This window comes from Bos grunniens, chromosome 10 (assembly GCF_055505025.1).
Source record: "Bos grunniens cultivar Pamir isolate PY7600 chromosome 10, Bosgru_T2T1.0, whole genome shotgun sequence".
Lineage (NCBI taxonomy): Eukaryota > Metazoa > Chordata > Mammalia > Artiodactyla > Bovidae > Bos > Bos grunniens.
Genome location: NC_141174.1, coordinates 86,109,761 through 86,123,602, shown reverse-complemented (window position 1 = coordinate 86,123,602; position 13,842 = coordinate 86,109,761). Strand labels below are relative to the sequence as shown.

Below are 13,842 nucleotides of genomic sequence, written 5' to 3'. Positions count from 1 at the left end.
CCTTTTCTTTTAACAGTTTGATTTTTTTAAAAATCTCATTGCTGCCAGAAGGGTTTATTGAGAGGAAAAGGGGAAAGAAAGATGACAACCATAAAATGAGTAGTTGTGGATTTACACCATGAAATAAATTAGAGCTACTGTAGCAAATAGCAATAAGCCTAGTCTCTTTACTTTCAGTGTACTGAGATATTCGATATGTTGCACATACAACTAACCTATAGTTTTCCATGTTTCCCAATGACCCCAGCAACAAGCAAGCCAGGACTACTATATACAGTCACAACTGGTTGGTATACCACAAGACTGGTAGGGGCGAGAGCATCATTTTCTTCTCCCGTCGTGACTGGAATAACATGATCTGGCTTATATTTAAATGCATCGTTCTGAGTGCTATGTCAAGAGTAGACTTTGGGGTAGAATAGTAGATCAAGGGTAAAAAGCAGGGAGAGCAGTTTAGACATCATTACAGTGTGCTCAGTCACTTGGCTGTGTCCAACTCTCTGTGACCCCATGGACTGTAGTTTTCCAGGCTCTGCTGTCCATGGAGTTTTCCAGGCAAGAATACTGGAGTGGGTTGCCATTTCTTACTCCAGGAGATCTTCCTGACCCAGGAATCAAACCCGTGTCTCCTGCATTGGCAGGTGGATTCTTAACCACTGCAACAGCTGGGAAGCCCCCATGATTGCAGTATTCTAAGTGAAAGATGGCAGTGACTCTGGTATGGTGTTAACAGTGGAGTTGGTGAGAATGATTAGAATCTGGATATAATTTAAAGGTGGGGCCAACAGGATTTCCTGACTGGCTGGGTTTGGGGTGAACAAGAAAGGACTCAGTATTTCTGGTCTGACCAGTAAAACAACAGGTTGAAGGGAAAGCTTAGGGAATAAATTTTGAATGTTATGTTTCAGAAATCCATTTGACTTCCAAATAAAGATGTCAGTTACTTGGATTGGCACATACACATGTATGCCTGAAGTTCTGAAGAAAGATCTGGCCTGGAGATAGAAGTTGGGGAAAAGTCAGCATATAAATTGTATGTAACACCATGTGATTCATGAGTGAGATCACCTGGGAGTGAGTAGAGATAAAGAAGAGGTCTGAGGACTTGGACCCTAAGACATTTCAACATTAAGATTCAGGGAGATGAGAAGGAATGATCGAAGATGACTAGGAGGAGCATCTAGTGGGGTATAAGGAGAACCAAGAAAGAATGGTGCCCTGGAAGTCAGGAAATAAAGTGTTTCAGAAAGGAAAGAGCCATTTACTATTTTATGCTCCTGAGACGTAACACAGAATGAGCATTGTTGGATTTGGCACCATGGATGTCAGTGTTTACCTTGACAAGACCTGTTATATTTTTTCAAACAGCTACTCAGTTGTTAGGACAAAAGCATGTATTAAGTTGTTAGAGCCACCTATTTCATAAATGGAAGGTATTTGTTTTGACATAGGGGCTTGGAGGCACAAACAGAGAGAGTTTGGGAATCTTTGCTTTAGAGGATCGTGCTAACTGAGCATCTTAAGAGGGGGGAAGCATCTCTTCCTTTTCTTTGTCTCTGCTGAAAAGTTTGAGTTAGTAATTTTAAGTGTGATCAGATTACATGCAGTTAATAAAACTGCCCTGGTTCAGTATAAAAAAGTAAGCCTTATCCTGTGAAATGTCAGTAGTACATCTTTGTGTGAATTTTTCTTCTTGCCTCCATAGGTATGGTCTGAATATGCGTTGCTTGGCAGCTCGGGTCAACTATAAGACTCTGATTATCATCTGTGCACTCTTCACTTTGGTCACAGTACTTTTGTGGAATAAGTGTTCCAGTGACAAAGCGATCCAGGTTCCACGGCACTTGAGTAGTGGCTTCAGAGTGGATGCCTTAGAAAAAAAAGCAGCAGCGTCTGAGAGCAACAACTATGTGAACCACATGGCCAAGCAGTCTGAGGAGGCCTTCCCTCAGGAACAGCAGAAAGCGCCCCCTGTTGTTGGGGGCTTCAATAACAATGGGGGAGGCAGGGTGTTAGGGCTCAAATATGAAGAAATTGACTGCCTCATAAATGATGAACACACAATTAAAGGGAGACGAGAGGGGAATGAAGTCTTTCTTCCATTCACCTGGGTAGAGAAATATTTTGACGTTTACGGAAAGGTGGTTCAGTACGATGGCTATGATCGGTTTGAATTCTCTCATAGCTATTCCAAAGTCTATGCACAGAGAGCCCCTTATCACCCTGATGGTGTGTTTATGTCCTTTGAAGGCTACAATGTGGAAGTCCGAGACAGAGTCAAGTGCATAAGTGGGGTTGAAGGTTGGTATCTGTCTACTCCACTGCATTTTCCTATCCGGATTGTGTTGAGAAATAAGTGACTGTAAGCGTTAATTACATAGCAAGTACTTACACAGCTTATTAAGAGACCTATCACCACTCCAACTTAGCATGGAGGAACAGGTTAAACCTGAACCTTCAGCCTTCTAGATGGTGATTTAAGGGCTCCAATAAGATCATACCTGATTAAATAGGATTATGCCATTAACCTGCCCTGGAAACTAAAATTATCAAAGTCAAGGCAGCATCTCCAGAAATTTTGCATTAAAATATACAGTGATTATCCTATGAGAGGAGATGGGAAAGGGAGACAGACCATCCAGCGAACCCATCAATGTACCAGTGCCCTCTTGTTATCAGATTAGCCAGGTATCACCTCTGGTTGAAGGGTTAAAGTTCTCAGAACAAGATAATACGTAGTACCATTTTCTCTGAACCTATATTGGAACTCCTACAGTCTGCTGTCTATATTGTCTTTCCTTGTCTTTAAAATTTGGAGCACTGAGGGTTCCTCATGGATGTTTTGGAATTTATATTTCAAACCTAGAATTGATCAGAAAGCCAAACTGAATTTGACTTTAAAGTATATAATTTAATCAAAGGAAAGAACGTAATGTATTTTAAGATTGCTTGGTTTGAGTTTTATTTCATTTTTCTCATTTTGTTATAAAAAGTAATTTTCATATCTTAATATTTTAATTTTTGTAATATCTTTACAGAATGTTTAGTAGAAGGAAGGGGTCAAATTCGTATAGATTCTTACCATTCAAGATAATGATTACCATTTTTGTATATTCTCAGAAGGTCTTTATACCTAGGTATATGTTTTAACATAGTTGTAATGATATTTATCGTACAGTGTTCAAGAGGGTAATAGTTTGTTAGAAACTTGAAAGTTATCCATTGCCAAACCTTTTTCCCCCAGTAGCTTTTTAAAAATGTGTAAGCTTATTAGGTGCCTTAGGTGCTAAAGAAAAAGTGAAAAGCATCTATAACCACTGTTAATATTTTGATGTTTTTCCCAATCTTTTTGTTGTTGTTGTATATATACATTTTTTTAAACAGTTTAGAATCACTCTCTGTAGTAGATTTTGTATTTTTTTCCCCTCAACAGGATTATTTCCTCTTGTTATTGAATATTTATTGAGCATTTTAAGCACTAATACTCATAATCAGGACATTCTGTAAAAATGTATGGAATAATCTCACTCCTGCCATCATGAAACATTGTTTTTTAATCTGTCATTTACAAAGGGATCTCATAATTTGCTTTCTGTAGCAATTAGTGAGGTCAGGTATCTTTTTCATATCCTTTTAACTGTTATAGAATGGCCTTGATTTTCTTTCCCCTCTTTTTTCATTGTGATTAGTGTTGTTTTTTGGAAAAATATATTGTGAGACCTTTTATATATATATAGCAAGGGTAGTAAAACCTTGTCACATTTGCTAAAGATATTTTCTTTAATTTGACTGTCTTTTCATTTTACTTGTGGTTTGTTAGTTTTAGAAAATTTTAGTTCTATTTACTAAGGAATTTTTAAAAAATTACTACTTTTATGCTTAGAAAATCGCTATTAATCTTTATTTTCTCTAATAGTTTTATGGTTTTGTATTTTTACATTTAATATTTTAGTCCCTCTAAGCTGATTTATATTTTGGCAAATGGTACAAAGCCAAGGTCTAATTTTAGATGTTTTCCCCCCTAACATTTATTGAATCTTCTTTCCCCTGCTGATCAATGATACAATCTTTATCATTATACTAAAATATTTTAAAACTAGAGTATGTTTCTGGCCTACTGTTCTGTTCCATTGATCGGTCTATCACTTCTTAGGCCAATTGCACATTATCATAGTTATTACCCATATAATAAGATAGTATAAACCTTCCTTTTACTCAGTGAAAATCTTTTGAAAAAAGAAATCTACCCTTGGAGAAAGAATATTGAATTTAAAAAGCTTATCTGCGGCCTAGTTTCTTAAACCCAATTCCTTAAACTATTTTGAAACTACACCAAAACGCATATGGTTTTATAAGTTCCTGGTTTCTGCTGTACCCATCTGTTGCTTGTTAACATATTTTAGGACTCCAAATAGGAGTTATCTCTCAACACATACACCATGATGCAATAATAAAATGTTCTGTACAGTGGTATTACTGTATTTCCCATGTAAGCAATTACTAAAGTAAATACTCATACCAAACATTTGAAAGTTTTACTTAGAACTTTACAAGAAGTAATCCATTAATGAATTTATCAAAAATCTATGGTTAAGGGACTTCCTTTGTGGTCCAGTGGTTAAAACTCTGTACTCCCAATGCAGGGGGCCTGGGTTCAATCCCTGGTAGGGGAACTAGATTCCACATGCTGCAGCTAAGACCTTAGACAGCCAAATAAATAAAAATAAATGTATTTTTTAAAAAAATCCACGGTTAAATATACAACCGTAATTCTTTTTTTTTTTTTAAAGTACTCCTTATTCTCAGGAATTACATTTTGACATGAGGGATATGAGAAAGAATTGCAAATTGTTTATACTTTAAGTTGCCTATCATAGCTGGCTTCTTAAGCAAGTACTTTAACCATCTGATGATATAGTTGCTAGACCAAATCTTGACATTGGAGGGAAAGATAATTAACTTGACTGTTAAGTACAGATGTTAAGAAAATTTCAGGTTTAATACTCTAGAATAAAACAGGTAATTGTTAACTATCAATATATGTGTTTAAATTGTATAGAACTTGAATGATGAAATAGAATTATGAAAAATGACACCTATAGCTATGAGCAAGAGTAGCACTCATTAAAAATCAGTCCTTAAAAGATAATTTACAATTTACAACAATGCATTGTCATCTGTCAACAAATAATGAGTGAGAATGAATAAACATTTAATTTTGGTTTTCATTTCTGGTTAATTTGGTACTATTTTTAGTAATTATGAAAACAGTGTAATAAGGAAGCTTTAAAGTTACTGGATAACCCTGTGAAGTAAAACAGTGAAAAGTGGTATTCAGAATAGGATTATGAATGTCTGGAGATAGTTATTTATTCTGTTTTTCTATTTTATAGGTGTACCTTTATCTACACAGTGGGGACCTCAAGGCTATTTCTACCCAATCCAGATTGCACAGTATGGGTTAAGTCACTACAGCAAGAATCTAACTGAAAAACCCCCTCATATAGAGGTATATGAAACAGCAGAAGACAGGGACAAAAACAGCAAGCCCAATGACTGGACTGTGCCCAAGGGCTGCTTTATGGCTAGTGTGGCTGATAAGTCAAGATTCACCAATGTTAAACAGTTCATTGCTCCAGGTAAGTCCTGCTTTATGTGTGTTTGCTAATTTTATGTTGATTTATGGCACCTGATACTCCCTTAAAATGGTTTTTATGGTTGTAAAAATCACATTAGTAGATGCCTTGATATTACATAGATAAAGACACAAATAGTGTCACCCAAATGAAATCTAAAAAAGGATCAGCTAAAAAGTTCAAGGTTATATAAGGAATATTTACTGTGTGAAGAGCCAGGCCACAAGAACCAGGTTACTGCATGAGGGCTTTCTCCTTCCAGAGCTCTATATCCCATAGGAATGAAGTTCCTCAGTTTAATATTTAAGCATAGTATTCATCTTTTAATTTTCAAACTATTTTGCATTAAAGTAGAAATTTTTCTTTCTAGAGAGAGCCATCCTTTCCTTTGCCTATTTTTTACCAGTAGCTTTTTATTTTTTCAAGTTAATATAGCATCACCAACCAGGCCTGCTTCCTATGTGGAATTTTGTTAATGTGCTAGATTGTTTCAAACTTCATATAAAGCCATTTCATTAATAAAATCTTTTATAAAATCAAATTAACTTTATGCAACATTTCCCCTTTTACTAAGACAGTCTCATTAATTGGGATGTAATGTATTTCTCTCCACTAATCAATATCCATGAGAATTAATGAGTTCATTAGTTAAAAAGACAATGGAATAATTTTAGTTAGCACCTCAGGCTTAGTTTTCTGTGGAGAAATGTTGTCAAGAGCAGAACTCATCCTTCCTCCCACCAGCCTTGCCAGTTGGTAAATAAAAAGAGAGAAAAGGTTAGAAGACCTTTTCTGTATTCTCTCCTTGTCCTTTATTGATGGCTGTGTAATTCACAGACCTTGAAAGCCACAATACAAATCTACTCCTTCTAGATGGCCTTAAGTAACGGATTTATGAGTGTTTAATGCAGTGCAAATAATGAGTGACCTTTAGTTTTGTATTCTGTGACTAAAACTTCTTTTATCCTGTGGCATTCTGTGATATTCTAGTACACAGAGCATCTTTGCCTATTGTAAAACAACAAGCTTGGCTGGGTGAGAAAGTACATGGAGATGTTTAAGAATATTTAGCTTATGGCTTGTAGCAGGAAATGCTTAGACTAAAAAGGACTTTTGATTTTGGGTTCTTCTAGAGGGCTTATTTTTACACTGATGAATAGTGTAGTCTGGATTAGGGTGGAAAACAGCAGCCCTCATCTTGATCTCCTCAAGGGCTGAGAAGCTTTTTAGAACCATCCCTTGAATTCTGTTCTATTTAGAGCAGTAAAAGAAACTGAGCATATTATAAGCAAACAGTAGCAGCAACAGGAAGAAGAAACATTTTGTTGTTCGATTTCTTCTTCCTTCTTCTTCCTGCTGCTGCTACTGTTTGGTTTTAATATGCTCAGTTTCTTTTATTCGTAGAAGTCAACTTTCCGAGAGTCAGCTGTCTTCATACTATAGATATGCAAGAGAAATTTCCTGTTTGACTATTTGCCAAATAGAACAGCTCTTACTATTTTTTCAGTCTCTGAACCCTTTGGCTTCAGAATTATCAACATCGTTTTTTACTATGTTTCAATCCACTATCCTTTTTCTTTTTAATCCTCACAGTTTCCTTGCAAAGTAATATTATCTCTACTTAACACATGAAGAAACCAAGGCTAAAAGATATATCTTGTTGAACATCTCAAAGCTAGTAAGTGTTGGAGTTAATAATTCAAACTAGGTTTGTTTAACTCCAAAACCTATGCGTTCCCCTCCATCTCCCCCAGTATTCCTCACTTTGTTGACTATAGGAGCCCATTGCTTAATTTCCAGAAGTTTTATTCACAATTCCAGTGAATGTTTGAAAACAAACCTATCATCTCCAACGATGGGTGATTAAGAGCATGTACTTTATAGAGCCAGACTAAACAACCTGGGTTCAACTCTTTGTACCTTAGGCAAGATACTTTTCTGTCTCTGTTCATCATCCATAAAGAGTAATAATGGCACTACTCTTGTAATTGTTATAATAGCCAAATGAATTAATGTGTAAAGCACTTAGAACACAGTAAATACTTACCAAATATTAATTAAATAAAAAATTTGGGGGGAATTCCCTGGCAGTCCAGTATTTAGGACTCCATGCTTCTACTGTGAGGGGCTGGGTTCAGTTGCTGATGGGGGAACTACGATCCCACAAGCATGCAGCATAGCCAAAAAAAAAAAAAATTTTGAAATTGGTTTTCAAAAACTCACTCAAAACATCATTTGATGTTTAAGATGTTCTCATTCTTCATACAACTTCCATAATTGTCTGATCCATCAATTCATATCTAACCGTTCTTCTCTTCTAGCCTCTTTCTTGTAATACTATGTGTGGAACCAGCTTTTGGCTATTTTTTTTTCTTTTTGTAGAATAGGTATATTAGCCAGCCATTGATTATTGATCAACCAGTTTTGATCTAGAAAAGGCAGTTTGACCACAGTGTATATGCTAAGGCCATTAACCCTGCTGATGTAAACTAGACAGGCCAAAAGGTAAAAGAGCTTTGGTCTGATGCTCACAAGCCATCATGGGCTCAACAGTTCTGTCATTTGTTTGTGGTTAACTTAGTAAAAATACAAATTAAAAAAATAATAATCCAACATATAAAATATTGATGTATTAATTTTGTATGGTCAGTGGTTATCAAGGATGAATTGCAAGTAACTTTTAAATACAGAGAGAAACCTTCTATTCTAACCAGTATTTTTTGGTATATTTTTTCCCCTACAGAAACCAGTGAAGGTGTATCCTTGCAACTGGGGAACACAAAAGATTTTATTATTTCATTTGACCTCAAGTTCTTAACAAATGGAAGTGTGTCTGTGGTTCTGGAGACGACAGAAAAGAATCAGCTCTTCACTGTACATTATGTCTCAAATACCCAGCTAATTGCTTTTAAAGAAAGAGACATATACTATGGCATCGGGCCCAGAACATCATGGAGCACAGTTACCCGGGACCTGGTCACTGACCTCAGGAAAGGAGTGGGTCTTTCCAACACAAAAGCTGTCAAGCCAACAAGAATAATGCCCAAGAAGGTGGTTAGGTTGATTGCGAAAGGGAAGGGCTTCCTTGACAACATTACCATCTCTACCACAGCCCACATGGCTGCCTTCTTCGCTGCCAGTGACTGGCTGGTGAGGAACCAGGATGAGAAAGGCGGCTGGCCGATTATGGTGACCCGTAAGTTAGGGGAAGGCTTCAAGTCTTTAGAGCCAGGGTGGTACTCCGCCATGGCCCAAGGGCAAGCCATTTCTACATTAGTCAGGGCCTATCTCTTAACAAAAGACCATATATTCCTCAATTCAGCTTTAAGGGCAACAGCCCCTTACAAGTTTCTGTCAGAGCAGCATGGAGTCAAGGCTGTGTTTATGAATAAACATGACTGGTATGAAGAATATCCAACTACACCTAGCTCTTTTGTTTTAAATGGCTTTATGTATTCTTTAATTGGGCTGTATGACTTAAAAGAAACTGCAGGGGAAAAACTCGGGAAAGAAGCGAGGTCCTTGTATGAGCGTGGCATGGAATCCCTTAAAGCCATGCTCCCCTTGTACGACACTGGCTCAGGAACCATCTACGACCTCCGGCACTTCATGCTTGGCATTGCCCCCAACCTGGCCCGCTGGGACTATCACACCACCCACATCAATCAACTGCAGCTGCTTAGCACCATTGATGAGTCCCCAATCTTCAAAGAATTTGTCAAGAGGTGGAAGAGCTACCTTAAAGGCAGCCGGGCAAAGCACAACTAGAGCTCAGAACCAAAATCCTACGTCAGCCTCTGCTGTACACAGAAACTAGAGGCTCTGTGTCAGCAGAGCATAGGCACATTTTAAAAGGTTGTATACTAGGTTTTTGTGGATTACATCAAAGTGATAAATGATCCTTAAAACCAGTCTTCTGAGATAATTGCATTCCATGGGTTTAGTGTTTAGAATGTCGATGGCATTTATAGCAGAAAAGTGTTTAGTCAGTGGGCTGAATGAAGATGTTTAACTTGGCCTCGCTTATCACCCTGTTCAGTTCCACAGGTAGTCCAGTTCTCTCGATTTGGGAAAGACAATGGTAAGTAGCTCTTGATGGCCAGCTGTCCAGCACTTGTCTGAAAACTTAGTATGGGGCTCTTTTAAAATGTGGTTATTTATGTTTATGTTGAAAGCAGACTTTAAAAAATAATGTGCTAAAATACAGTAAATATGTACTTGTAGCCTGAATAGTGGACTGTGTGCAACTTTAAAAATGATTTTTCTTTTCTATAAATTAATTTCTTAGGGGTGGATGAGCATTTGTTGTATTTGTTCAAGTTGTTATATATGGAGAATATTTTGAATTTATGGTTTGCTTGAAGTGTATAAATTAAAAACACAACCAGTGTTCAGGCTTCACAGTTATATAATGTAAGCACAACTAAAATGAAACTTGTTGACTGCACAAGAAATTACAAAACAGAACAAAAATGTTATCTGTTTTATGAAACTATCTACAATCAGTAAAGATTTGATAATCAGTATACCCCTCCTGTACCCCCATTGTGGTGGTTTCTTTTTGCCACTATCTCAAATTTTGTATTTCATTTCAGACTACACTCGAGAGTTTTGTCTATTTTGGGGGGACATTTTGGGGACATTTGGGAAATTTTACTATAAACCTAGATTTGATGAGGAGGTAGTAAGTTTAATAAGCCCACTACCACTGCCTTTTCTAGATTCTTTTCCCCTTTAAGGAAAAATATTAGGTCAGATATTATAAGGATTGTAGCAGATTTTTTTCCTACTTAGATCATTCTTGGTCTACAGCTTTCCAAACTATTGATGTACACAAAATACATAGTTTTTGTGTAAGCTTTCCAAACTTTTCTGGTGTTTTTTCTTTGCAGTTTTTAATTTTAAATTATTTCAGCTCTTGGATAAAAGTGATGCTACTATATTAGCTGTACATGTGTAATCAGACCTTTATTTTGGTTTTATATCCCACATACCTCACATAAATAGGCATCATAGCCCTCACACCCTGGGCAGTGTCTGCTCTAGGACTTAGGCAGTAGGTCAGAACTGAGGGAGGTTGATTTTGCTGTCTCTGTTTTAGTGTATGACAATACAGTAAATCAATACAATAACTTATACAGATTGGAAATACAAGATCCGGTACTTTCAGAGGACTGAGTCTGACACACGCAGTGCAGTGTGTGTGACCTATATGAAATGCACATCAAGAGCGAGGTGGGCACCTGCCTGCCACTGCATCTTGCCTGGACTTAGTCTACCAACACCACTCAGAAATGGCAAAATGCATACATGCCTTTGTGCAACATATATGTTGTATCAGCAGCCGGAACGAAGACCTACAACTGACATGAAACTGTTAATCACTAAGTCGTGTCCAACTCTTTGTGACCTCATAGACTGTAGCCCGCCAGGCTTCTTTGTCCATGGAATTCTCGAGGCAAGAACACTAGAGTGAGTAGCCATTCCCTGGCTCCAGGGGAACTTCCCAACCCAGGGACTGAACCTGGGTCTCCTACATTGCAGGCAGAGTCTTCACCATCTGAGCCACCAGGGAAGCCCATGGAAACTGGCCATGGAAAAATAAGTTGAAACTCCCAGTTTAACTGACCACACGTCAATTTTGCCACAACAGTTCCCCCTAGCTGTTGACCTTTGTAGTCTTCATACATTAGATGTCTCAATAAGAATATCTAGACTCCTTTTTTTATTTTATTTTCACCGCTCAAAAATAAAGTTTCTCCAGTCTGGAAATCCTTTTTACGCCATTGTACTTGTTATTATTTAGAGCAGTCCAGACTTCTGCCTTCTGTTTGCATACTGCTACTTCAGATTGAGGGGATCAGTGAAAACAGTGTGGTACTGCTTCTGTGACAAATCCCAGTGCCTTAACAATGTGGCTGTCTTTTCTCACTGAAAATAGAAAGACATTTTGATCTAGAAATGGCATTGCAATTTCTTTGCTGTTGGTCTCATACTGCCTTCCATGTTGCAACAGCAACTCGATTTTTCCTGTGATCCCAGGATTTTCAAAGAGGGTGAGTTGAACCTGTAGCATCCCTGGCAGTACAAACCAGTGGTTCTCAAACTTTAGAATGCCTCAGAATCACCTGGGAGCTTACTAAAATACAGATTCCAGATATCCAGTAAATCTGCCAGTGAAGCATGGTAGTCTGAATTTTTAAAATACGCATTCAGGTAATTCTGAGGCAAATGATCTGAGGGACATATGTGGGGAAACACTGCCCAAGACCATCTGTCATTTTTGTTCCTAAACACATGGAGTTTTCTAGGGTTTTAAATCATGCAAAATGTTTAGTCTGAGATTAGAGAAAATGGGGAAGGTATTTTGCCTTTTTTTTTTTTTTTAATTCTTTAAATTTTTCCTTGTTCCAAGATTATGGGTATTAGTTGTTTACACTTATCTTGAGTTAGCTTTGATGTTTAATTAAATCTATTGCCACTTCAGTTATAAAACCAGCCAAAAGTTTCCAGATAAAGGTCAAGTTTGACCCTTTCAGAGTTACTGTACATAAAGGCTTCATCCAAAAACCATCCAGTGTACGTGAGCAAATACAAGAAATGACACACAAGCACAACTCTTCCGATGTGGCAGTCCTTTTTCTTTATAGGTGTGCAAAAGTTTCACTGAAAGCTGCTATTTTCATCCTCCTTGTGATTGTTTTTCTTGTTTCTCCATTGTACATGTGGGTTATAGACCATATGTTAAATATGCAATAACGTGTTTACTGGATGCCCTTCTGAAGGGTAGTCCTTTGTAAAGCTGTACAGACTTTGCAGTTTAAGCACAATGTGCACATGTTAGTTTTATACACAGCAAAACTTGATTTTTTGCAGATGGAAAGGTATTTTGTTTCTATACAAAGTAAATGGATTGTTTGTGCTTAACGTAAAGCTGCTTTATATAATTGTAAAATAAAGTTTTTATCTTAAAAGGACTATACCTGGATGTTTCTCTTCTCTGTTTATTCTAAGATTACTTGAGCCCGGCAAGCAGATTTCTGACCGTTTTCGGTTCAGCTGGTGGCAACTAGTCACACAATAAATGTTCGTGAAAGGTGTATGAGACCCTTTAAGACAAATTGGGGAATATCATAAGGGCCTTCACCCTAAGGAGGTTTAGTCCTGGGTGGGGTGGTGGAGAACACAGTGTCCACAAACAGTTTCAGAAAAATAAAATGCCAAATGATATGGTCAGTCAGGGAGGGTGTTACAGAGGAGATGGAGCTAAGCAGGGGCTTTAGGCCTGGGTGCCAGCTGGGAGAAGAAGAGGTAATGTGAGCGAAAGCAGGGTGCCATGACAGTGGTGAGGACGCCTTTTCCCATGCTAATGCAGGCTGGTAACCGTTTTTGACTCATTCTGATTTAATTGAAAATTTATTCTTGTATTTTCCATGTTACCCTCTTCTCTAGAACAAAAAACGTTACTTAATCTTTTCCCCTCTTCCTTTCAGAGAGTAATGATTTAGGCTCCCAAGTATGTATGAAATCAGAGACCAGTCTGGCTTTCTGTTATGTTTCATTGTACATTATTTTTTAGGTTATAAATATTCCATACCATTTGTATGTTGGAGTTCCAGTTGATCACCAGTCAACTTTTTCTAGCTAATGAGTGCGTATCCTTTGACAGGCTGCTAATCAGCATTGTTGGCATTTCTTCCTTCTCTCTCATCCTCAGTTGGGAAACAGCCATCAGGATACAAGCAGTTCTTGGTCTGAATGAGGTCTCAGGCTGCTCTTGCCTTAATTTTGCTATTTGTAGCCAAACTGTTAATACATCAACCGTTCCACTTCAGCACACTGAGCGTCACATATTAGCCTCCCTATAGCCCTTGAGGTGGGTCAGACCCTCCATGCTACAGAGAGCCTATTTCATGGTCTGGTGAGCTCTGCTTTCCTGAGAATGCTTTCTCTGTCTCCAGAGGGCTCTGATGGCCACTGTGTGCCCTGTGACTGCCTCCTCCGGCATGACTGTAGACAGGGTTAGTCCCTCACTCAATCTGGGCCAGTCAGTCTCTTCCCAGGAACTGGAAATTGGGATGAATTAAGAAAGAAAAAACAAAACTGAAGCAGATACACAATGAAAAGCAGAGATGAGAACAGAATCTTGGCAGTGCTCCAGGCCCTAGATCCAGTGCATTTCTGAGGCCTGCTGCATTCTGCTGTG

The 13,842-nt window shown here is 37.9% G+C and overlaps 1 protein-coding gene across 4 annotated transcripts in view; it reads left to right on the top strand.

Annotated features, from left to right (window-relative positions):
* Positions 1–12,613, top strand: part of GLCE (glucuronic acid epimerase) — a 109,644-nt gene extending 97,031 nt beyond the window's left edge. For 2 of the 4 annotated variants that reach the window (XM_086322792.1, XM_086322794.1), the window contains 3 exons: positions 1,706–2,301; positions 5,394–5,639; positions 8,380–12,613. In XM_086322792.1, coding sequence (XP_086178918.1) covers positions 1,719–2,301; positions 5,394–5,639; positions 8,380–9,404 — 1,854 coding nt within the window. In that variant the 5' untranslated portion in view covers positions 1,706–1,718 and the 3' untranslated portion in view covers positions 9,405–12,613. Of the gene's footprint in view, positions 1–908; positions 1,034–1,705; positions 2,302–5,393; positions 5,640–8,379 lie in introns of all 4 variants that reach the window. The other 2 variants (XM_086322793.1, XM_086322795.1) reach the window with 2 other exon arrangements.
* Positions 12,614–13,842: the final 1,229 nt, after the last annotated feature.